General features: G+C 38.6%; 1 protein-coding gene across 1 annotated transcript in view; it reads left to right on the forward strand.

Moving 5' to 3' along the window:
* The window catches only part of ADAMTS12 (ADAM metallopeptidase with thrombospondin type 1 motif 12), a 172,885-nt gene extending 146,612 nt beyond the window's left edge, over window positions 1-26,273 (forward strand). Inside the window, exons 18-23 of the mRNA XM_031608435.2 lie at window positions 4,106-4,316; window positions 7,310-8,452; window positions 15,368-15,520; window positions 17,487-17,660; window positions 21,219-21,372; window positions 23,429-26,273. Of these exons, the coding sequence (XP_031464295.2) occupies window positions 4,106-4,316; window positions 7,310-8,452; window positions 15,368-15,520; window positions 17,487-17,660; window positions 21,219-21,372; window positions 23,429-23,664 (2,071 nt within the window). The 3' untranslated portion in view covers window positions 23,665-26,273. The remainder of the gene's footprint in view (window positions 1-4,105; window positions 4,317-7,309; window positions 8,453-15,367; window positions 15,521-17,486; window positions 17,661-21,218; window positions 21,373-23,428) is intronic.
* The last annotated feature ends 716 nt before the right edge of the window (window positions 26,274-26,989 follow it).

The raw sequence follows: 26,989 nt of genomic DNA on the forward strand, positions 1-26,989 counted from the left end.
CAAGAAGGCTCTCCAGGTAGTTCAGTTAGGTGGTTCTAAAGAAAACCTCAATGTTAGAGAATGAGGTGACCATCCCACACAGTACAATATAGCATAACTGAGAATTCATGTGAAACTACTACAGAACAAGAGCTTTGCAGAGGTGGCTAAATTATGTGCTAGAGGTGAGGACAGTGTAATTGAGCATGGCATGGCTGGGAAACCTTTTGTTAGTGCTGTAGCCACAGGACTGGAGCTGCTGGATGATAACGTTGCTTCCCAAGAGCAAATCAGTATCTCTGTGGGAACATTCCGTGTGATACAACAAAGATGTTCTCTTGCACAATCCTCCTCTATCCTGGGATATCTCATTGATAATACACATGCCGCTATGTCACTAGCTACTAGACCCTAACTCAACATCAGATAATGTATGAAATAGTATCTACAGGCAAAGAATAACATTATAGTAATGCTTGTAACTCGCACAGACCAGATTTTATCTCATTAATTCTTTTCAGGAAGTTAATTATAAACTGTTCAAATGACAGGCTTCTGTAAAGTCCAGGTCTTAACGTGATTATTTTTTGTTTTGTTTTTTTGTTTTTCCCTTCACTTCCTACTAAAAGAATCCGGAGCAATGCAAGTATTTTAAATATTGCAATAAATATGTGCCACATATTGGGTCAGAACAAATAAAGATGGCTGAACAGTTGAGAGTTAAAAGGTGATCCAGCTACTCATGTGAAACTTGAATAATTCTGCCTAGCAGGAGCAACTGTGTGTTTTCCACAATGTGCTATAGAATATGTTTTCCTGCCACACAATTCTTCGGTAGGCAGGGATTTTGCTCCACAGGTATTTGTGATAAAAATCGACAGACAGTACTTGGAGAGAGAGGTTTTAACTTCTCATGCTCTGAATAGAATGTTTTCTCCCCACCATGAAGAAAATTGCCTTAAGACTACTTAACTTGACTACATGTATGAAAAGAGGAATTGTAAATAGATTCTGATGAAGTATTTGGGATCTCCTGCAGGGTCCAAATTTATCTGTTGTTACTGTATTGTCCTCTTGCAGAACAGTTAAACAACACAATAAGAAAAAAATATCCTGGTTTTATTATTATAAACAGACCAAAAATCAGTGCCCTGTTAGTATCTGCTGTGCCTGACATTTTACAAAATATATAGTGCAAGAAGTGTCATTCTTTAAGTTTGACTGAATATTCAACTCCATAGACATGACCCATGGGGGCGAACATAGATTCCAAAGTCTCAACAAGATCTATAACCTTATTCAGTAAGCATCATCCGTGCATACACAGAAAAAGCTGTTGGGCTCTGCTTTTTTTACAGACTCAAGATCCTCTTATGTGCATATCCTACATTTTTTGGGTGCATTGTCGTGTGCTTCTTGTTGGACTGTGAAAAAGCTGAGTGCTCCCAGCTGCAACTGAAAGTCAACCGAAGTTGCATTTTCACTATACAGTAAATACTCTGTAGTTTGAGAGCCCCAGGAAAATATGTTCTCACTCAGATTAGTTCTCTAAGTCTTACAGTTTGTTAGTTAACAGTCTTTCTGTGCTGTGCCATGCATGCCTATGGTGATAAAACAGTCCTGTCGCTTTGCAGGGACAAGGTGATGCATTAATATTTAAGAACTTCCCAGTTGGTGTAATGGTGAATGCCACGGGAAACCAGAGGAAGGGACAAGTGTTAGATAAAGCCCATCAGGTTTCCGCCAACTCATCTCAGATTCTCATCACAGCCAGCACAGCTATATACTGGTTTTCTTCCCCACATCCTTTTCTTTGCCAAGCATCTTTTAATGTGACTTTAAAAAAAAAATCCTTCTTTATAATATGCCTAAAGCTAAGTCTGTCTGGGAGTGCTCTTCATTGTCCAACTCAAAGCTGGAAAATCTGTCAGCTTGGTCATCTCAATTAAGAAATTGCTTATGTGGGCGCTGTGTCAGTTCCACATGTTCAGCGGTTGTCTCCAGTTTCAGTCACGCCTCTGCAATGTGGAGAGACTAGAAGCTTCTAGAGGAGTGGTGTCTTGTCACTTGGATGCTGCTACTGTGTGGTCCAAGACTTTGAGTTGTCCTGTAACAGAACAGATGAGTGGATGTTAATGTTCCACCCTCCTTGATTTGCCTTTCTTCCACATCCACTGGAACACTGAATTTCGGAAGTCCTCATGGTAGAGTGTTTATGGCATATATAAAGTAGAATCAAAGGAAGGATTATACACCCCTGAGAACTCTGCCTACTGATGATAATAAACTTTCAGTAAAAAAAATAAATGTTGGGGTAGTGTGTAGTGCAAATTATCTCATCAGTACAATCTGTTACCTGTGTTGAATGAGGAAATACTCAATAGAAAAAGTTACATGACTAAATGTAGTTTAAGATTGACATGAAAGTGGAATAAGATACAGTCTTGATTCTGGATTTTATTAACTTCAGAACACTTTCTAAATTTCATGACTTATTAAAAAAAATATTTCATGTGCACTAGCTTGTTACCAGTGCACCACTTGTCGAGGTAGATTTTGTAGCGAAGTGATAATTCATTATTTAGAGTTCCATACTCAAACCTGCAAACTGCTGGCCCCTTACTCAGAGCCATGTGAAAATTAGGGAGGGAAATTGTGTCAGTATAGCATCCCTGTAACTAGAAATATGTGATCTGATTCCATTAAAATTAATAGGGCAAATTGCATACTTGAGATTGCATTTGTGGAGAAGCTATTTATAAGATACCTAAGATGATAAAGAGAATTGGAGGGAAGATGCAAGAGATGAAAACAGCCCCAAAATTACTTAGTTCAGGTTACAATAACAAATTTTTATCTTCTTTATTGCCACATTCTTCTGAGGTGCGCTTGTTTTTTTCTTTTTAACTGATTATTTTTCCTTGGTTATTTGCAGAAGCCCAAAAGAGAAAGAGACACTCTAAAAAAAGCAAGAGAGTGGGATAAATAATGTGTTCTTTTTATTATAGCAGTGTCCAGAGGTCTCACACAGGTTTGTGGCAGTGGACTACTATTCTACAGCATTTTGGAAAACAATCTGTGCCTCAGAGGGCTTACAGAGTAATTTAAAAGGAAACGCAATATGTTTTCATAAGTAAAGAGAAGAAGGAAGGTGTAGGTTCCCCAGAGGAAACCAGATGATTGCACAAGTGAGCTGTGTGCATAGCTTGATTGCTCTGAGTCCTCATATTTTTTTTCTTAATGATTACGATTATCAGTGCCTTCCACATCAGTGATGTTTGTTTGTTTGTTTGTTTGTTTGTTTTGCAATTGAAGAATAAATTTATCAAGAAAAATGGAAACTATGGAGGAAGTGGAGAGAAGGGCTTGTTAACAAACAAAAGAAGCCAGAAATGCATAGAGATTGGAAATTGTGACTGAGCCAGATGAGTGCTACAAACAGTTAATAAACCTACTGTGAAACTTCTATGTTTTCATTAGTATGGAATTAGTTTTCTCAAAAGTTCATTTAGCTAAAAAAGAAGAAGTACAAGAGAGGAATGTTGGTTTTAATTCAAAAACAATTTTTTTTCCAGACAGAAAGGTATTTTCTGTTATGGTTTTTGGTGTTTTTTTGTTTTGGTTGGTTGGGGTGTTTGTGTGTGTGTGTGTGTGTGTGTGTGTGTGTGTAAAACGTGTGTGTGTGTGTGTGTAAAGCATCATGACCTGCTTTAAAACGCAGGAACAAGAAGCCTTGGAGCGTTTTTTTACTTAAAAGTTCACAACTGGGCTAGATTTCTTACACTGGAGGTTGGAGCTATTTTCTTGCCTATGGTAAACTAAACTAAATTACATGGGAAAACATTGCACTAGAGAAAACATTTATCTTTCACTTAGTGAAGCATTGCACAGCTTATTCTAGAAGACCATTTGTGATCAGAAGAGGCAAATATAAGGGGTTGATTTTTCCTTTTTGATGGAACAGAGTACAGATTCTAATTTGTTAATCCTTTCTGCATTCAGGTAACAATAAGATAAAAAGATTGCTGAACTGCCCAGCAGTTACTGAAATCTGGATGTGAAAGGCTACCTGAACGCACTAGTTATGGATTACTGTCGCAGTGTTTCTTATATTTCTGTTTGTCAGATGGTGGGCAGGTGAATGGCAGAAGTGTTCAACAACATGTGGCCCGACAGGACAGAAGAAGCGAACTGTACTTTGCATCCAAACAGTGGGATCTGATGAGCAGGCATTGGCTGTCACAGAATGCCAGCACCTGCTTAAACCAAAGACCCATCTGTCATGCAACAGAGATGTCTTGTGCCCATCTGACTGGACAGTGAGCAACTGGACTGAGGTAAGTTTGTCAGTTATGGCATTAAATGTTTGCTTTTTTTTCTGATTTTTTTTGTGTTTGTGCCTGTTTTTTTATTTTCTTTTTTTTTTTTTCTGAAGTGATCTATCACACTTAACAAAAAAGATCAATGGGCATTTTTGCTGTTTTTTCTTTTTGCCTTATTTCTTAACATGTCTTCACAAGTCCTTTATGCACATGAAAAAAAAGCTGCGCTGCTTGCCAACAACCTCAGTGAGTGTGTGTTTTAGATATCTCCAAAGGTTTGTCTTGCTGAGCTATTATATTTTACAACAGAGCATGTTTGCATGCACAGAATTGTATGGAATGCTCATTACTGCTGTGAAACTGATAGGGAGAGGTTCTGTGTCATGTCTACATGGAGAAAATGTAACATTTTTAATATTTTTTGTATTTACATCTCTTTTGCATTCTTCCCTTTGGTTTTTTTCATCAGCATGCTACCTTTTTTACTTCTAGTATTAATCTGAAGGCCTGATAAACACTGGAATTTTTTTTGCATACTCCATGTGATAATTCAATATATTGTGCAGTTAATTCACTGGCAGCTGATGACCTGAAGAATGTGAGGTCACCAAATTAATAACTGCAATACTGTAAAATTGTTTAAATATACTGGAACTTATTCTCCAATATATATTACTATTAATAGGGAGTACTCATTTGTTGTGCTTTTTCATAATTAACCTGTGGACAGATCTCATGCTTCTTAGCATTCTTTAGGTTATACTGTTGTTATCTACAGGTGCTTCACACCTATGCTTTCCATTGAAGCTGATGAGAGTTATGGGTCCCTGGGATATTGAGCGGTCTGCTTCTCCATGAAAACTAAAAATGCACAAGGGGGGAGGAGAAGTAGGTCTTGAGCCATGTGAAATTTTTAAATTGCTTTACTCTAATCAGTTCTGTTACAGTGAAACTTGCTTATAGCTCACCCCACAAACGTGCAATTTTGTCATATACACTGAGCTAAAGTGTATCTGATAATAAAAAAAAATGCATGCTCAACAAATCTTTTCTACTTTAGGTGTCCATAAAATTAAAAATCACTGTATTTTTGCAAACTTTCAAGAATTATTTTTTAAAACTTTTTTTTTTCCTAATTTAATTTCCTTTTTTTTTCTTTTTTTTTTTAAGGAACTCATTAATGAGCTTGATAGTAGATCCAGATAATGAACTGGTTGAATTTTGTGACAGTACTAATACAATTTATACTGCTCACAAGCCATCATCACTAAATGTTGATTGTTTTTTAAATTGGTAGCCTCCATTTTTTAACTGCTTGTGGAAAAAATACACTTGTGAGTATTTGGCCTACTTATACAGAATGGCAATTTATTTGTAAAAATAGCATACTGCTATTGAATACAGCAGTTGCTCGTTTGTCATTTGTTTTTATTTGCATGTTTCTAACAAAAATAATTTTTTTGCCTCAATAAATTGGAGTGAGAGCATAGGTCAGACTGTTTCTCCACCAGAAATGGTAGCATTGTCCAGATATTAGTAAGTGAAAAAAAACCTCAGATGATAAATGTGTGAGAGAGATTTCACGCAGGCAAAACTTCCTTTTTCTCCAAGCTTATCTGGTTGTTAAAAGATCATTCTATACATTAAAACATGAAAATACCTAATTGGGCAGATAATGAAGATGAAGTGTTATAGATATTCTGAAATCTCTTTTATACTACCTGTCTGTAATCTAAAGCAGAAGCTTTCAAAGCTAATTCTGGGGGAGTAAATTTTTCCCCAAGAATTTAGCAAGGTTAGATATTCCTTCTAATTCACAAATGCTAATCCAAGTCAGCCACATGGCATAGTCTAACAAGCTGTGTTGTATTTCTGTGGAAGCAGCTACAAAATGCCAGCAGTTACTGTCTTTCTCAGTAAGCAGAACACTACTACCAATGTCAGTAACTTCAGAGGTGAAATTGCAGTTGATATAAACTTGCATAGTTCTAAGTAAATACACTATTCTGCCAGAAATGCAAGGAGGACAGACAGAATAACTAATTAACCTTCCTGCTCTGAGGTTACTGTGCTAATGCTGCAGAGCTGATGTTATTTTAGAGGTGTTAGCAACACAGGAAGCACCAGGAACACAAAGTCATGTGTGTTCCACTGCACCCTGAGAAGGACTGTGTGTCTCAAGTGTTTTAAAGTGCTGGCAACAGGAGTGTTTGTGTTGAGCATCTATTTTAAGCCAGCTAAATGGGTTGGTAGGGTTCCCTCAGATCTTAAGGAGACATCCTCCACTAGGTTATATGTAACATCTCCAGCAAACAAGTCAACCAGCCTTATATCTTCAAACACCCACTAAACTAACTAACTGTTATACCTGTGAGACTGAGGACATAACATCAGAGGAAAAACTGGGTATCCTTAGCTTCTAGCATCCTTTCTGCATGAAAGTGCTCCCATTTAAATAAAAGCCACATGGGTTAGAAGTCCATAATTTAGAAGGGAAATGCTTGCAGCCCTGGCAGCAAGAGCACTAAAACTGAATGAAAGATCCATTTCATAAAGTTAACAAGGATCTATGAGCTGTGCAAATCATCAAAGCAAGTCTGTGGCATTGTGAACAGCCAGTAGTAAGCTATATATATATATTTTAATGGCAGCTTTCAAGTCTGTTTTTTATACTTCCAATTGTACAGGTATTGGCTAAACAATTTTTGTGATTGTTTTACTGCAGAAATCAGATTCTGGCATATTACTTCCATATTTTGTCTTTATCATGTAGTCTTTTATCAGTGATGTTTACTCAAGTTGACATTTACTCTTCCAAGAACTTTAAAAATGCTCCATGATAGAAGAAAATCACTAGAAAGGGACGCTTGTTCCTCAGGAAAAAAAAAAAAAAAGTTTTTCACTATTAATAATGATCCTTCTTCATTAGAACTGCTGCAATTTGACACTTATTTTTATTGACATGTGCAGCAGAATGAAGTATTACATTAATTCTACTTCTTTTGCAGTGCACAGTTACTTGTGGTGGTGGGATAAGGACTCGCAGTGTCATCTGTGCCAAAAATAATCACGAGCCATGTGATAGTTCCAAAAGACCAAACTCTAAGGCCCTTTGTGGTCTCCAGCAATGTCCTTCTGCTAGAAGATTCCTGATACCCCCACAGGTACCTAGAAGAGGAAAGATTATAATCCGAAAAACTACAAATCCCGAGTGGAGTCCACCTGGCAGAATACCCATACCTGTGCCAAGCCCGAGGTTCCATGCAACAACAATTCCCAAGCCTGAAACTGTAACTCCCTCGCCTACATCCTCTGGTTTAGATAAAATCCCACAAAAAGAGGAAACCACCAACATAACGTTACAAAATAAGTTTGCTGGATCAAGTGACGTTTACAATTATCCTGTTTTTTCTACTGAAAATAGTTTTCATCAAAGTACTACTTCATGGCCTTTTCCTAATAGCTTAAGTACTGAAATTATAAAGCATGCTGAAAAGGTTTTTAAAAATGAGACAGTTTCTACTGTAGGGTATGAGTTGCAAAACAGTGAGGACACTTCTGTCTCTTCTTTTACGAGTAGTCTGGAAATAACTTCCAGCTATGATTACTTAACTGAAGAATCTGATGATGTTGATGGGTCAACAGAAAGCAGTGAGAAACCAACTGATTTCCTTTACAGCACAGAACACAATCTGGAAATCAGAACGAAGAGCACAATGCTAGATACCAACTCTCCCATCCTTCAAAATGGGGGTGTGACTTCTCATCTCCCCCCCTTATCTCATCCCCAAGAACCTTCTATGCCCCTTCCTGATAGTAGAGCGGCACAAGGATTGACAATGACAACAGAAAGCACTATCAGTCTGCAAGTTGATGTGCCCATCAGAGAAGTAACTACCCAAGAAGCTGTTACAGTAGTGCCCACCACGTCTGGTAATGTATTGAGAGGACAAGCTGACAGCAGAACAGAAATGAAGCTCCCTGACAATGTAACCTCTAGCACACAATTCTTAGTAAACAAGCATGCTCTCAAGAATCACATGGAAACATCTGAGAGGATTTTGATGAATGTCACAGAAAGCAGCCTCCTAGTAACATCCAACAGTTTGCCTACTGGTGATGCCTACTGGATAGTAGGGAACTGGAGTGAGGTACGTTACTCTTAGTTCATAACAGTGAAAAGTGCATCAGTTCTGTGAACCACTGCTGGGGAAATAAATTTTTATCTGACACAAGTATCATAAATTCAGATTTAAAACTTTTTATAACAAAAAATGGATAACAGAACTTAGGATATCTAATATTAGAATGCTTAAATGAAACATTTTTTTTTGTATGGATTCTGCATAGCTCTGTGCAGCTCTTCCAGGAACATGACATTTAATTTGACAATAGCCTTGAGACCTCAAGAGCTCTGTTTGAGAGCACAGGAAAAAGACAGGCTGTAAGATGAGTCCTGGAGATACCCAATGAATGCGCTTGCATTTCCAAATAATTTAATAATCCAAGTTAGCTGTACATGAGCTTCTATATTATAACTTTTACTTATATATGTTATTTCTCTCTAAGTTGTATTTCCTAACTTACCTACATTACCGTCGTAATGTACTAAGCTAGCTTTGTTTCTAAATAAAGCACATAAATATCATAATTAATAAATGTATCTTTAGTTGGCTATTAACAGATTTATATGGTGCATTCCTATCTCATACCACCATCAGTATTTGTATTCACCTTTAAGCAAATACCTCCTAACTCAGAGCAGCATTTGACCTGGTAAAACCAGTTTGAATATATAAAGTTAAGATGAGAATGTTCGTCTGTAGTTAAACTGGTACGTTCATGGAGAGATGTTGCACTGTTCTTTGAAGTATGGGTGATCATAAACTGGAACAAGGTTATAGGTTATAGCAGCAGTAAAGAGGAAGCGTTTTGTTCACATTGAAGTTAAAATTGCTGGGCCTGTGGTTGTGGTTATTGCCGTACCTTTGGATATAGTAGATGATAATTACAGTGCTAACTATGTCTTGAATGGAGAAAGGAGCAGTTTTTATCTGCTTTAATGGATGTACTTAAAGGCGGTTGAATCGAAACAAGTTTTAACATCCTGTAGTACATAGGAAAGCTCTGTCATCCTGTCTGAGTAAACAAAAGAAGTGCAGTTAACAGAGAATTGGAAACTCTTTTGAAGTGTAACGCAACTGAAAGGTTCAGATTTGTTCTGAAAGGTGTCAGCTTGCCCCAGATCTTAGCTTTTTAGGTTCAAAAGCTTTGAAAAGAATAATTTTGTGAGTGTCACCCTTCTGTGTGCAAAACAGATTCGATAGAGACTGAGCTTCCGAGTCTGGATATTTCTGATCTTTACTGAAGGGTTATAATACCTGAATAACTTATATTTTCTCTGAAGGAGCAATATAAGTTGTTACGTTTTCTGTGGCTTGTCAGAAGTGTTCACAATCTTTCATACTTCCCTTTACCAATAGCCTATGCTTTTTTACAAGTTACTGTACTTTGCTATATTCTGGGACAGTAGTTACTCTGAGGTCAGAGCTGATAAAGGGACAACCACAGCAAGAAGTCTATTCACATTTTACATTTTTCATCCAGAACTGGAAACCTCCTTAAACTGAGCATAGAATCATAGAATGGTTTCAGTCGGTAGGCACTTTAATAACCATCAAGTTTCAGTCTACCTGCCCAAAGCCCCATCTAGAACATTTCTAAGAATAAGATACACACAACTACCCTAGGCAGCCTGTTCCAGAACCTCACTACCCTCACAATGAGGACTTTCTATCTAAGCTAAATCTATCTTTTTCTTTGTTTTGTTTTGTTTAAAACTGTTCCTAATCAATGCATTCCCTGATAGCCTCTCTCCAGCTTTCATGTAGATCTCCTTTAAGTGATGGAAGGCTGCTATAATGTTTCCCCAGATCTTTCTCTTCTCTGGGCTGAACAGCCCCAACTCTCTCAGCCTCTCTTCACAGGAGGGGTTCTCCAGCCCTTTGATTATCCACATTGCCCTCCTCTGGTCCTGCTCCAACAGCTCCTGTGCTGATGGGCCCTGCCTGGATACAGTACTTCAGCTGGAGCCTTATAGAGTAGTGTCTCATGAGAATCCACATGGAGAGGGGACAGTCACTTCCCTCAACTCTTTACAATTCTGTTCATGCATCCCAGAGTACAGTTAGGTTTCTGGATTGTAAGGATACACTAACAGCTTGTATTCAGCTTTCTATCCACTGACACCCCTGAGTTTTTCTCTAATGGACTGCTCTCAATTCACTAATTGCCTGGCTCATATTCCTGTTTGAGATTACTCTGACCTGTGCACTTGGCATTGTTGAACTTCATGAGATTTGCACAAGCCCATCTCTTATGCCTGTTCGTGTCCTGCTGCATGGCTACAGTTGGTGCTGCATTCAGTTCCACTGTCCATGTCACAAACAAAGACATAAAATAATGCCAGTGCCTGTACTGTCCCCTCTTCACTGGTCTCCGCCCTGAGCTGTTGCTGCAACTCCGTGAGTGCAACCTTCCAACCAGTTCCTTATCTACCAAGTGTTCCATCTTTCACATCAATGTCTCTCCAATTTGAAGGCAAGGGTGTTTTGCAGGGCAGTGTCAAATACTTTTCCTAAGTCCAGGTAGGTGGATTCTTGCCCAGTCTACCAGTGCTGTCACCATGTCTTAAAAGACCACCAAACTTGTCAAGCAGAATTTATCCCTAGTGAAGCTTTGTTGTCTGTCCTGCTCTCTGTTTTCTGTGTGCTTTAGCACAGTTTCTTGGAGGTTCTGTTCCATGGTCTTGCCAGGAGCAGACATGAGTCTGAGTGACCTGTCATTTTCCAATTCTTCCTTTTTCTGTTTTTAATAATGAGTGTTAATACTGGCCTTTTTCCAGTCAGTCGGATCTTCACTCAACTATGATGGATAGTGGCTTGGTAACTTAATCTGCTAATTCCCTCAGGACTTTCAGATGCATCTCATCAGGAGTTCCCACGCACTTGTGCACATTAAAATATAGAAAAAAAGTAACAAAAACATGAAACTAGTGGATTGGACATGTATGCCTTAGATGGTCTCACAGCTTGTCTTCTTTTACAGTGGGCAGTTCTTCATTCTTCCAGTCCCTGCCTTTGGATTCTGTGACTTGGGCAGTATGGCCGGGGACTTGTTGGTAAAGACTGAGGCAAAAACTGTGTAACTCTGTCTTCTCCCATGATCCTTCACTATGTCTCACTGATGATGGAGGAGGTTCTTAAAAGGTCTATTTGCTCTCTGGCCCACCTGGAGTGTTGCAAATTCATGGAGTTAGAGAAATACATGGCTAAAAAGATCAACAAGAGATAAGTCAGTGCGTCCATAGCCGTGGAGTTATAGCACAGATAGACCAGGAAGATCCTGTTGATGCCCTCTGTCTGATCTAGCCTATGGGTCAGACTCTTCCTCTGTCATGTTGGCGATTCACAGAACATCAGAATGGCAGAGGTTGGAAGGGACTTCTGGAGATAATCTAGTTCAAACCCTGCTAAAGCAAATTCCCTGGAGTACGTTGCACAGAAAAGCATCCAGGATGGTATTGCATGTCTCCGGAGAAGGATACTCCACAACCTCTCAGGGCAGCCTGTTCCTATGCTCTGCCACCTTCACAGTAAAGAGGTTTGTGTGGAACTGTCGTTGTTCCAGTTTGTGCCTTCTGCCCCGTCCTGTTGCTGGGAGCTACGGAAAAGAGCTTGGTCCATTCACTTCTCTCCACCACTTTAGATATTTTTAAATAGTAATGAGATCCCTTCTCAGCCTTCTCTTCTCCACCCTGAACAGCCCCAGGTCTCTCAGCCTTTCCTCAGAAAGAAAATGTTCCAGACTCCTCATCATTTTTGTGGCCTCTGCTGGACTCTCTCCAGCAGTTCCCTGTCTTTCTTGAACTGGGTGCCCAGACCTGGACACAGTACTCCAGATGTGACCTCACCAGGGCAGAGTAGAGAGGAGGATCGCCCCTCTTGACCTGCTGGCTGCACACCTTTTAATGCACTCCAGGATACCATTGGCCTTCGTGGCCACAAGGGCATACTGCTGGCTCATGGCCAATCTGTTACCTCCGGGACACCCAGGTCCTGATCTGCAGAGCTCCCTTCCAGCAGGTCAGCCCCCAGTCTGAACTGGTTCATGCAGTTACTCCTCCCCAGGTGCAGGATCCTGTGTTTGCTCTTCCTGAATCTCATCAGCTTTCTCTCCACCTAACTCTTTGTCTGCCTGGGTCCTGCTGAGTGGCAGCAAAGCCTTCTGGTGTGTAACAGACTTCTGGTTGTAGGACATGTGATGTCAGTCTGGAGTTTCTCCTTTGCCTTCCTATAGCAAGGTGGAAATGGCTTGAGCTTCCCATATTCAGGCAGTACAAGTGAAACATTTCCTCCTGCACAAGCCCAAAGACCTATATTTAAGTTTGCTTGGGTGGAGGACCCTGTAAGAGGAGGTCAGTGCAAGGGCTGTGCTCCTAACCCCAGTGCATCCCAACGGATGTTTAAAAGAGAAATCCAGTGATCTGTCTTAGTCATTCATTGCCCCTATAAGAATGATTTTCTTTACATTTTACTTAAATTTTCTGTATTGAAAATGAAGATTATTTTTTATATGCAGTGGCCATGGTAGGTCACTGGCTTTTTAACAGTGGTTTGGATGTTCTGTTTTCTAAGCAAGTCCATCCAGTTCTTTTTACACTTTCCTTGTATTTTCTAAGCATGTGGTGATTTTATTTTCTCTCAACTTGCTTTAGTTTCACTATATATTTCTTCAACAGTGGTGTTCATTATGGCCCCAGCTGACACCTGGCAAATGAAATGAAATAATTATTACAATGTTATATGACTCTCTCTGTGAACATTAAGATCAAATTTGCTTTGTTTTGTTTTCACTTCAATTCATTCCATTTGTTGGCCATTGGAAGCCTTGGATTTCTCAATAGAATATGTCTGTTTTCAGTTGATGTTCTCAGTTACACAGTGACAACTTTTGAATTTCAATTAACTGTTCCCTTACAATTTTTCAGCTCAGCACAATGTTTTTGAACTCAGATTGGGTCTTTCCATGTTCTGCCAACTCTCCCAACCAAGTGTTGTCTGCACATTTTATGAGTGCATGCTATCATTAATTATTCAGCTAGTTAATGAAAATTCTGAAGAGAGCTGGGCTCTGGACAGAACACTACAAGACCATATTTGAAATGTCTTTTCATTTTGACTTAAAATCATTGTGGACCACTTTATTACAGTTTTTCAGTTAGCTGTGTATCAGTCTTGTAATAATGTCACTTAAATCATATTTCCATCATTTGCTAAAAGAACAATCATATAAAAGTGTGTCATGTTGACTGGCTCTTATACCATTAAACCAGATGCCCCCATTTTTCTTGATAGCTCCATGGTGACTGCATTATTGCTTTATCATCTTGGTCACTGTATGCCATTTTGGTCTTGATTGTTTAACACTTGCTTTTGTATCTTGTGAAATGAAGTTAGGGTGTGTGTTCTTCAGTCCACAGATCTGTCTTTTTGCTTTCCCAAAGGTAATTTGAAAAAGATTATTCTGTAATCTTCTGGGGCCCTCCCAATCTTCCACAGTTTTTTAAAAATAATTCTCAACATTTGAATGAATATTGAGACGAGAAGGTCAATACATTCAGTTTCATGGAGCAGATGAAATTAATTTGAGATACTCAACACATCTCAATTTAGTATTTTGAAATGTTTTAGAAATCTTCTACTACTCTGATGCAAGCTATGTCTTTTAGTTAAAATTAACTTTAAATGAAGCCTGGCCCCTTTAACTTCTTCCGTCTTGCTATGGTCTTAGGCAGTGAGCTTTAAGTGGTCCTGCTTGGTTAAGGCCACCTCCAGAGACCTGTTATAATGCTGTGAATATCAGCTATTATGCTTCACATGGGACAGAGGGTTTATATTTCTTATGTACAACTTGATGGAACCTTTTCTTATTGTTCCTTACTTTCAATTCATTTTCATTTCAATATTCTGACTTCTTGTGTATTTTTGTTCTGTTTATTTGCCCTTACTAGAACTTTGTGCCTGTTTTTTTTATGCCTTCTCTGTAAGGCCTTGATATTTGAATGTCACCATACCTACATATATTACTCTCTTGCTATGCTCTCTTTCTACTGTTACTGTAATGCAGATGATAAATCTCATAGTAACTACCAATATTCTGGCACTTCTTTGCTCCTTGGATAGACCAGTAAATTTGCTGTAAACCACACAATAGAAGTTGTTATTTTTCTGGCTTAATCCAAGATTATCTGTGGTGTTTCTTCTACCAACTACAGGCTGATTGGCTTGTGTTGAATTTGACTCTGTGCATATAGTTCATTATCTCTCACATTTTAAGGGAGAAAAAGATGAATGAGGATTTCTGCTTACTTTTTACCTCTTCCTGCTTTGGGATGTAAGGGCTTTTTGATGAAGAACATGCAGTCTTGGGAGCCTGGCTGGCATGATCAATGTTCTCATGTCTCCGGTGCCAAAACCCTCCCAGATTTTTGGAAGCACGTAGCCACTCTGAATTCTTAAAAATCCTTTTCATGTGTGGTTTTCACAAGAATCTCATGCAATTTATTTCAGATTTTCAGCATCATGTACTCAGTTTACTGAATATCTTATTTGCATGGGATTAGAGAAGTAGAAGTGATGGAAATTTGAAGCAATGATAATTTGCCTTAGGCCCCCAAAGGTTAGAGAAGGAAACAGTGGAACATCTGCTATAGCTTTATAAAGTGTTAGAAAGCAGAAGATTGCCAGGGAAAAGCAGTGAGTAGTATAAACAAGAATCGGTATTTTCCTAATATAAAAAATGCAAAGTATTCTTAAATAAAAATTAGGTACATTTTAAGTAAATCTTAGGTAAATTTGAAGTCTTCTTTCGAGCACCTGAACAAACATCTCAAATTAGGTCAACTAAAATTGTTCTGGATGTATTAGTTTAGGCACATGAATTGTTTCCAGAATGATTTACTAACCTTGAGTTTGCCCCTTGGGCTTTCCTCTCACTTTGGCCAGTGCTCTACCACTTGTGGAATGGGGGCTTTCTGGAGACACGTGGAATGCAGCAGCAAGAATGTATCTCACTGTCAGCACACAAAAAAGCCGGATCATGCCAGAAAATGTTATCTTCGCCCATGCGCTAGCTGGAAAACAGGAAATTGGAGCAAGGTAACTTCATTCAGAGAGCTGCGTGTGAGCAGTAAACTTGTTAACTCAAAGACTAGAGATTTCTAAATACTTCATTTTTAAAGTAAGTATTTATTCAGAATGCATACATAATTCCCATTTGACCATTCAGTGCTAATTTCCTAACTAAGTTATTTGTGGAATCACAAGCACTGCAAATTTTGTTCTTTCTGTGCTAGGGTCATGCTCATTAAATCTCGCACCTAAATCTAAAGCAGGACTCAGTGTCCATGTTATGTGGACAAACATAGGCAAAGCTATACATGTTTGCAAGTGCTTTTTTGACCTCTGCAGCCAGACACACATTCTAATTTTATTAAGAAGATGAGATTTCAAGAGAGGGAGTTCGCACACTCCTGTTCACCTTAGCTGGTATGTATTCCTCTCTTATATTCCCCATTCACTGAACTTACAATTACTACATTACAAAAACTAAAGAAAAATATACTGAGGAGAGTGCCTGATATGGCTAAGGTCTTATGCAGTGCAAGTTACATATACAGTCCTGGTCAACAGACAGAAGCATGCCCAAGGTAATAAGTGGAACCCACACATTTAAAGATGTGTGATGGATACCTGGAAGGACTTCTAGAAGTTTATGTCTTGTCTTCACATTTTTTAAAACTGGAGCATCAAACAGTGGGTTATTTTTCAAGGCTCAAAAGAGGAAAAAAAAAATTACAAAATTTTGTTTGAAATAATGCTGGTTTAGTATAGGAAAAAAATATAGGTCTGTCAAACTTTTTTTATCATATTTGCGGACCGTGTTGGTGCCATTGGACTACAGGGCAGATTTGTACAGAGAAGGGTCTGCAGAAAAGGTTATAGTTAAAAAATCTGTGTTACATTATTGATTTTGTTGACATAGAAGTGATTTGTACATGAAATATGTGTCTGTGTAGAAAGTCCAGGCAAGGCCTTAAAATGACCACACTTAAATCTTCAAAATTGATTTTAAGTGATGCACAGACATAATGTGGTCCTACTTCAAGCAAGGTGTATTTCACCTTCACTTTTTCTTCATAAATGTTGTTGCTCTTGCAACAAGTAGGTGACAGTTATGTCACAGAAAGTGGCTTTAAATCAGGTTTAATGATAAAATATGGGAAACAAATGTTTTATAGCACGAATAAAGAGGATAGTTTGCAACAAAAAACCTTTCTTAGCAGATAACTGTTGTTAGCATCCCTGCTTTTCAGCAGTTGAACTATACAGACATAACCACAATTTGAGACATTAATATGGTTGTTTTGATTTGTTTGTTTGCTTTTGCTAGCCCAAATTGTTTTTCTCATTTCTTGTTCCACATATCTTAAGGCAACTTTTCAGAGCAAGATGGCTGCAGTCCACTCCTGGTGTAGTAAATCTGTGTTCCATCCCTCATATCTAATTCTTCCCCTTCCCTAAAGGAAAAGTGCTTCAAACTAGATCTTACAGTCTGCGTTTAATACCAAATACAATTTGCAAATGTTCTGGGGGCTTTGTACTCAATTTCTTGCGCAGTGAGTTCTGTCTATTGTTTCTATTTAGAGGACCAGAAACTTTTGTGAACAAGGACATTAATTCCTCTTCCACCTACCCTTCAACTCCCAAGGGAAGTAGTGAATTCACTTCCCTTGTTCAACTCAGAAATAATTACTTATATAAAAAAGAATGGCATTAGTTGTTATAATGCAACATGGTTATAAAGATCAAAGCTGATCTGAAGCTATTCAGTGTCATAGGCAGAATTGGCTTTAATTCTAGATGAAGACAGAATAATTACATGTGTATTTGTTCCTATCCTTGGAGTAGCAGATTTATTTCTTCCTTAGCAGCAGAAGAGACTTTGCATGGGGTCAGATGCTGGTGCTGTTGCATGAGGCTTGGGAGCAATCTCTGGAGAGAGTGGAAGGGCTCATCTGCTGACATCTTTTGAAGAAGTGTCCCTTTCTGTTTTTATTTACAGTGCTCTGCCTACTGTAATGGAGGTTTCAAGACCCGAGATGTTCAGTGCATCGATATTCGTGAGAAGCAACTTCTCAGGCCTTTTCATTGCCAATTACTTGGATATAAACCACAACTCACTACTAGTTGTAATACGGAGCCTTGCTTGCAGTGGCGAGTGGAACCTTGGAATGAGGTATTTGTCTTCAAAAGAAACTTTGGCAATGAACAGTTAGCTGCCAATTTACAGTGCTAAGTAAACTTCTGCACAAAGAGCAACACAGCTGTTACTACTTAAAGATTCTGCTATGTTTTTGTGTGTTTAGAGCAAAAATTATCCCAGACATTATTAAGACTTCCCAGAATCATTCCTAGATTGCGTGTGATACACAGCTAAAGCAGTAAATTACTGTATCCTGAAACAAAGAAGCAGATGGCCTGGAAGATTAAGTGGATTTGTTTTAGCTATCCTGCTGGATCAGTAAATGGGATTCATTCAAATGTTTCCCTTTTGCTGCTATTTTAATGTTATGATCTTTGTTGAGTTTGCCTTTACACTTTTTGGGACTGAAATTTTGTGGGAAGAGAGGCTGAGGTGAAACATGAGTAAAATCTGATTTTGAAGTCACTTTGTAATATAAAACTGTACCAACAAATTTTAACAGGCAGCTGGGCACATATTTATACCAGCTAAAGCAGGTAGTCTTGTTATATTTGACTGTCTGCTCCTCTAAAAGCAGCTCTACAGAAAGTGCCATGTGCTGTATTTTTGCTGGTATGGACTTGGTGCTTTCAAAATTTGCTTCCTTACAAATCCCACTTGCACTGAATGGGAGACCTGATCCCATGTCTTGTCAGAGCAGTTAACAAGGACTTAATAACACTAGTAGCCAAATGATTGTGCCCAGCTGGCACATAAATATTTTATAATTTTATACATTAAAATATTTTATAAAAACACTTGTTCAACCCTGGAAGTTGTCTTTGTGTTGAGGATACTGAGTAGAATTTCCTGGATGTCAGTTCCAGTTCTCTGTCCATAGGGATACAGTTCCTTGTAGGAGAGCAACAGTGCACTGTTCAAAGTACACCTGTCACCTTATTTCACAACAGGCTACAAATCTCCTGTGTATTTCAAGCAGGCTCTGTTGCAGATCTAATGAAGAGAGTAAAAATCAGTTGAGAAGTAATAACAGGAAAGGGACTCAAAAATGCTTTAAAAATTGTCATTGTTTTTGCATGACACTTTTTATTGCCATTCCGTACCTAATATATTGTTTGCACTGAGTGAATTTTAATGTCCCTAACTGCCTCCTAAAAATGAGGTGTTGCATCTCATGAACATGTACTATCTTCTATAAATATTGCAGTTTAATCTTCCAGGCACATGACTTGCAATCTCATTTTTGTTAGAGAAATTACTGTTGCTGGTGGTGTTACATGAGCAGTTCTGTGTTGCCACTTCTGACACTGATTAACAAAACACCGTTGTGCTTAATAAAGAGGTAAAATTTCACCATGTAGGTGTCAAGAAAACAGGCATTTCTTTATTCATGATACCTACCAGGTGACTTAGCAAATCAAGTAGATGCTCTTAGAATTCACATTCTACATTTAAACATTTAAGATATACATTTGCAGCACATTTCTTGAAAACAGCATACTTACTCATAATTTTCTAAGAATTCATTAATATATGCTAATGTCCCTTCAGGCTTGTGTGGTGTGACTGCACAACCACCTGCTTCATCCCTTTATTTCATCTTAAACTTCTTCACAGTGACCTTTGGCCAGCCTTCAGCAGTTTCTCCTCAATTTGGCAAATTTCCATCACTTGCTATGGCATAACAAGCAAGCTTTTGTCTTGATACACTACAATTCAGAACAATTGATATGAAACCCAAGAAGAAATCCTTTCACCTGGTGGACACAAAGAAGCTCTGAGTGCACACTATGTAGATAAAAGGCGGCCTGTTGTAGCTTCAGCGTTTGAGTGAAATAAGGATCGTGCAAAACAAGACTGTTCACGTAACAAGCAAAGCTAACCTGGAAAATTCTGAAACTAGTACACATTGATTCCTTTTGATAAACTAATATATTGGTCCTTAAACGAATATATATTGATCTCTATTGCTAAACTATCTTGTATCACAAGCTGTCTTTTTAGAGGCAAGGAAAACCTGAATTGTCCCTGATGCAAGCCTGGCTGAATCCTTCCAAGTGCAGCTAGACTGTTTGATCTGTTTGTGCTTTCAGAGCCTTCCCACTCACTTTAAGGTTTCTGTGTTTGAAAACTGGAAGCAAAGGTGAGCTGGGAATGATATTCTGAAAGAAACTTTATGGCAACTTTTTTATGGCAAATGACAGTTGCAATTGTCTACGCAAGCAGAGATTTTAAATGTTGATGAATTGCCTCCTACTTTGGATTCTGGAAATCTAATTGATGAAATAATATATTTGTTTGGAGAACTTTCGTGTATCTGCAATAAATGGTTTTAAATATGTCTATGTATATATATGTATATATATAAATAAAGAAAATATATATTATATATATATATATATATGTGAAGAAACTGGTACATCTAATAAATCTTTCAGTTTCCTTAATACACATGTTCATACATTAGAAGTATTCCTATCAGCAGAACAGAGCAGTGAAACAACACCAAAAACCAGAAATCACAAATAAGTAAATATTGGAGAATCATTTAATGCTGAAAATTTCTTGAGGGTTATTTTTGACAGAAAGCCTTCAGGAGGGATAACAGTGTGATGGAATGGCTTCAACTCTCATAAACAGGGAAGTGAAAAAGTTGGGAAATGCATAAAATAAGCAACTGAATACCAAAATTTTACAGCTCCATTAATTCCATGTATTATAATTTACTTAAAAAAAAATGATTTTAACATGAATCTAAATTTGCTACATGAGTAACCAAGATCTCTTTCCTTGTTTCACACCAGTAATATTGTGTCTTACGCACAGAGGTGTACATTACAAATAGGGTGATTTGCAGCAAAATAAATGAGCTCGTCTTCATCTCTCGTACTTCATTAGCTGACATTAGCTACACCTGTTGAACTGTTTATCTTGCTGGCCACTGTTTATCTGAAAAGAGCAAGAATTAAACATTCATTGGAATTCTCTTAAGTTCTGGGGTATATGAGGAATTAAGTAAATTTTCAGAGTAGCAGAGGAACGTGTTCTTAGAATGTTCTGTTATGGTCATCTAAGTGTCACCAGAACAAGTGGGTGGTAGTTGTTTTGTTGTTAGAAAGTAAAGGTAACCACAATGTAAGTGTCACCAAAGACAAAGCTTCTCATTGAGCTTTTCTGAAATCTTAAGCTCTAGACCTAGCATTACAGTTGATGTGGATTATTCATGTTTTAAACAACCCATGAAAGATACACTAATTGTATTTTTCACAGATTGACAACATTGTCATTTTGCAATACTAGTTTGGATTAGTACTGTCTTTATTGTCCTCTTATGCAGAAAATACTCCTGTCACCCTGGTTGTACATTCCAAGGTGATGAATTTGTTCTGTTTCTCTCTCCATTGCATACTGACAAATCTGGCCATACAGACAGGTGTCTAGGTAGAGAATTTAGTACACAAAGTATCTATTGACCTTAGTTCTGGATCATATGTTGTTTTAGCTTTCCATCTCACTGTAGCTTACATGTTGATATATTACACAACTCCCACTTAGAAATACTTTATATGTATTAAAATGACTTTTTTTCAGTGCACTGTTTCCTGTGGAGGAGGCATTCAGCAAAGAACCGTGAAGTGCAGGAATATAGAAACCGATGAAACAGAAGATGACAATATGTGTGTGGATAAGCCCAAGCCAACAGAGCATCAGCAATGCAATCTGCAAGCGTGCAGAAAAAGCACAGGTATGATAATGTGCCGGCAGCAGACAGCTTCCAAGTAGCTCTGTGTTTGTTCTGAGGTGTTGGAAAAGCCGGGAATGTGTGAGCTTGCTGTGAATGCTACAGGCACAGTAATTATAGGTTAGTTACTACTCAGCTATACAATTGCCAGAATCATGCTGTATTCTCCAGTCCTTCTTGCCTTGTGTTTCTGTGATGGGGCTTTCTGAGCATGCATCCTTGATTTACAATGCCACAACTAAATGAATGGGTCTGCCTGCATTGGTGGGTTTTAAGTAGTTCATAGGCTGCTTTTAAGGCCTGTAGAAGGAAGCACCATGAGTCTAAACAGATGTGTTTCTTAGGATAGACAACCTTATAGGCTCTGCAAATTCTAAACAAGGAGTACAAGCAAGCAAAGTGAGAAAGACACCGTAAGAAAAATCTGACTAGCAGTGAACACAGACTCTTTGCACTTCGAATTCAGTGTCCCAGAGAGTGGGAGATGTATGTATCTTCAAAATGAAGAGATGGAGAGAATAAAACTCCTTCAGATAATTATTGTCCAGAAAAAGAAAAACTGGAGCAGAAGGGGAAAGAAAATACAAACAAGAATCTTTATCCATGTTTATGACAAATACAAAGTGTAGAAAAACCTGGAGCTCCATAGTCTGTGTACTGCAGTATCCAACAGGTACCCTAAGGGTGAGCACAGCAGCAGCTCAGACATCTGCTGGAATAGCTTTCATAGGCCTTTTGGAGGAGGATTCTTACCTCTTAGAAAGTCTTCTTTAGTGAGGATGTTGTCTGATGAAGAGACAAGAGGTTGGCTCCTGAGGGTAATGCAGATATGGCATGCAACTGAGTGTGATATATGATTCCCACTGCTGTTCAAAGATCTTGAGCACGTTTTGCCCTAGGGTTGAATTGGTCTGCTTATCTCTTATCCCTCTCATATTTGAAAAGACAGACTCAGATAAATAGTACCCATGCAGATTAGTTAATAGTTACCTCTGTAAACAGGCCAATGAAGCATAGGAAATATCCTAGTGGGCAGGCCAGTGGTGCGTGCAGCCCCATATTTTGTCTCCAGGAATGACACTAGGACGTTCCACTTAGGGAAACTACAATTGCTGAGTGCTTCTCTGTGGCTTATTTCCTGGCTTTTCCTCCAGCATTCCCAGTTGACATAGGAGGACAAATAAAAGCATACTATCCAGATTCTTTTAGTTTAAATTTATATAATTTGTTCTGTGAATCTCCTTTTTTGAAACTCTGATACAATCTGCTCCTACCACCTCTTCTGGCAGCGAGTTCCAGAAGTTTGCAGTCTGCTGTAAAAAGAAGTCATCCTGACAGTTGTAAGCCACCTTTTACTAGTTTCATTGTGTTTCCCCAGTTCTGGTGCTGAAGAGTTTGCTGAAAAAATTCTGCATTCAGCTAATCCACCACCTTTCTGCTTTTGCAAACCTTGACCTTTCTTCAGCTATTGCTTCTCAGATTTTCTAATTTCTAACCAAATCTGATATGTCTCGGTTTATTAAAGCTACCACAGAGCTGTCCGCACCATATTACAGATGTTAGCAATCTCTGGCTTATTTTGGTGCTGCAGAAAATAGAGTCAAGCTGAACTTGTAGTTGCTTGTGCCATATTTATGCTCTTCCTGCCTGCTCTGCATTGCTCTGTAGCACACTGCAGCTCTTTGGCTTGTCTTAAATACAATATTAAAAAAATGTGGAGCACCAAAATGTGTACCAGGCATGCAAATCATTGTTACTGAATCTCTCTGACAGTTCTAAAAGGCAGAAATGATAAAGTGAAAAACATAAATCAGCTCTGTCTGCTGCAAAAGTAAACCCTTGATGACCGATAATTAAAAAGCACTTTAATTTTCTGAGGCAGAAGGCCATGTGAAATTTGCTATGGCCTTTCCATTCAGATGTCCTAAACTTTCAGAAGGCTCAGGTTAACCAGTAATATGAAGGAAGAGAAAGCTATCATAAGACATTTTAAGATTCTTGACATGCAGATGATTTGTCTGCAAAATACAGATTATTATTCTCATTTTCTCTACCATAGGCCTCCCCTGCAGCAAAGACCAACTGTCGATTCACTTCTGCCAGAGGCTGAGAAGCATTGGCAAGTGCTTGGTGCCTTCAATACAATTGCAGTGCTGCTCCACATGTAGCCATCCCCGAATTCGTAACAAAGCAAGATACTGGGATCAGCGAGGCCTCAAACAACAGTATTATACTAAATCTAGAAGAAAGTCACCTCGGAACCAAGAAAACAACAGCCAAGCAACTCAGCACTAGCTGCTTTTTAGCTAGTTAATTTCAATAGGGCTTCTGTTTACAAGTTTTATGTGTCTTTGTGTGTTTTTCTGAACCGTCCAACATAAATGAAGATCTGTGATCACAGCTGGGAAAACACATTCCTTAGGGTTATCAGTCCTAATTTACTGCTTCAATTTCTTATCTGTAGAAGTCCAAGATTTGTAACATAATTTGCAGTGTGCCATCAGTTAGTACTTAGACGTGCATAGAGGCTATAGACAAGCTTGGAATAATTCTTTTTAATTAATGTTTTGCTTGCTCTCTTCCATCTTTTTTCCAAAACCGGCTTGAAACAGCAGCACCACCTAACTCGAGTGCTCAGTGAAGGATGATGGGGCAGCCAACACAGACTTTTGCTGTGGGCCAGACCCCCCTGTTCTCACTCACTTTTATATTCTTTTTTATTTTATTTTAAACAAATGAGGTGAAGTGGCAGTGTTCTTCTCAATTGTTTACACACTAAAGTTCTTAAAAATTTAAAAGCAGAGTTTTGTTATTACTGATGTGCAGGCCATACAGCAAAAAAAATATGTTGTTTTCGAAGAGAAAAATAGTTCACTTAGTCCTTGACTGAACATCGAAAGGATACCTCAGAAACAGCCTGTCCTGACCACTTTACCAAACATTGCAATACAGCGTATTGCTGTAACCTAAAATAACTCATCAAAATTGGAATTTTGAGTTCCCAAAGCTGTTTTAAGCAACATTACTTTCTACTATGAAAGCAAAGCTTTTTGCATTTACCATATAAATGGACTGAGTATCAGCGTGAATTATTTATCTGAGATAGCAGTACCACTTAACCTAATAGCTTTTTGAAGGGCATAAAAAAAACACATCTACATTATTGTTACCACTCACTCACAGAAAATTTTCCCCCCAGTTCTATCAGTAATCATAGCAAAAGGTAACACCTGGGATTAGGAAGCCAGGAACCCAGAATGCATAGCAGCATTCTGGACCTCAGGCATTAAGATAGCACTAGTCGAATAGTTCTTTGCTATTGAAGGAAATGGCAGAACAACTGCTAGGGAGGCCAGCTGGACTCTTCAAAGCATATCTGGGCATTTTCAACAGAGGTGGACAGAGCCTAGCATTTAGATTGAAATTCAGTAGAAGTTGGACACCTTGAGTCTTCATGCTCTTTCGAATATCTCAGATTTATTCCCTAACTATCTTTGATGATTTGAGATTGCAATACAGGGAAATGTCACATCTTATACAATGCAGAGTGAGTTACATAGCCATGAATTGAAGTGTCACTGAGGTTACAGAGCTATGACTAGCTAATAGTCCTATTTCTAGACAAACGTATATGGAAGTTAATCAAAACACTTGGGCCTGGCTTTGTTGTTTTAACCTACTAAAGAAGACCATAAGTCTAATTGCCCTTTTTTGTGGGTTTGTGGCCTTTGGATACTTCTTCACTTGAAGTATCTGGGAGTTTAGGATATGCAGCATGGTAAGGTTAGATTTACTAATTTCTGTGATGGCAACATAACTCCAGTTATAGGTGCTGATAAAACTAAAAATTCACTGTTAAAAACATGGTGCTAGTATATATAGATGTGGGGGATGACTCTTAAATAATACATATCCATGGTGTTGCTGGCCAATGCCAGGCATATTGCTTTTTCAGTATCACAGGTGCTTCTGTCCTTCTGAGGTCCTGAACTGGCCCGTTGAACAATAGAAATCAGGTTGGTTCTTATTGCACAGGACACAAAAATACTGAAGTATGTGAAGAAGTGGAAGTGTTCCATCTATGATTCAGGAAGGAATTGAGCAGGCTTTGGCCTCAGGCTGCATTGTACAGAGTACAGCCTGCACAGTGAAATCTGAGGCAGTTGTCTGATGGCCAAACAAAACTGACTGGCAGTCACTGGGAATGCATACTGGAAGTCAGCAGAGGGACCACTAATCATGGGGGCTAATGAGAAGGGAGCTGGCTGCAAGAAGATAGTGGGAGGAAGGTGGGAGGAAGGATGCCTTGGGGTTGGGTTGGGCTTTTCAGTGTTCCTTACAGCCAGTGTGGACAAAAACCACGTTTGTCTTCATAGTTTTATTCAGGGAGTTGTTACTTCATTTGGTATGAATGGAAGTAAGTCATATCATGAATATTAATGGAAATAATCATTCTACCTGGTATAGCACAGTCGTCACTGTTGTTCAGTTTAAAACTGTAGAGAAAAGACTGTGATAATAACATGAACTATTTTAACAGAGCAGTGCCCGCTGCTGTATTTTACATTGCACTCATCAGCCTAGTATCTCCTTTATGCTAACAGCATTTAGTCATCTCTCTCATTCATTTAGGAAAATTCATTTCTTATGACATATCTCTTTTTAAGTAAATGTGGATTTATGATCCTAACCCAGATGGTCGCTATTCTTAAAACTGAATGGAGTATCAAGAGCTGAGGCATAACATCATTATATTACCATATTAGCCTGAGACACATCAGCTTCAGCAGGTTGCTCAGGAAGGGTCTGTATTTGGCACATTCACTGCTTGTTTTAACATTTCAAGGTTTAAAAAGCAGACTATGATTACTTGTTTCAAGCTTCAATAAATGGCATTGCTTACATCTGTTGTCTGTGTTGTTTTGTTTCCAGTCCCTGTTATTTTTGTATCCTCATCATTCATGTATTTTGATATTTTATATTCCAGCATGAAAAAAGATCATTAAAATCGAGAGAGAAAATGTAGCAGGTCACAGTGCTTATTTCCTATGAAATAGATGGCATCTTACAAGCAGATGCACTTTAGCTCCTTGGTAGCGGATGGAAGTAGGTATGCCTGTTGTGGGAAGTATTTGTTTTCATGAGCAATTGTTTACTCATTATTATTGTATGTTCATTCCGCTCCCACCTCTGTATTCTTTCAGTATTCAAGATTTGCTAGCATAGCTGATTTGTGCTGCCCAGAAATGTAATCACACTAATTCAGTTCCTTGACCTGCAGCCCAGGAACACAAGGATCTCTGTTAGGCATTTCAGCTTGTATAGAGAGCATGAGTTTATGTCTCATTACCCAGCTCCACCCATGCTCCATCCATCGGTTCAGGCTCACAACACCCTGTGGATGTTGCAGGAAGTTACTGCTTCATGCTTCACAAAAGAGCCCTCCAGCCCCCGGAGCAGCATCCTGAGTATGTGGTCTAAGAGACAGCAATGAATTGAATTGAGAAATGAGTTGGAGTTTCTCCACTTCTTGCAAGGGCTCATTGAGTGTGCCCAGCACTACAGCCTCCGCAGCCTTTATGCCTGCAGGTGGCAGAAAATAAGGAGCTCACACAAAGAT

This window comes from Phasianus colchicus, chromosome Z (genome assembly GCF_987193195.1).
Source record: "Phasianus colchicus chromosome Z, bPhaCol1.hap1.1, whole genome shotgun sequence".
Classification (NCBI taxonomy): Eukaryota; Metazoa; Chordata; class Aves; order Galliformes; family Phasianidae; genus Phasianus; species Phasianus colchicus.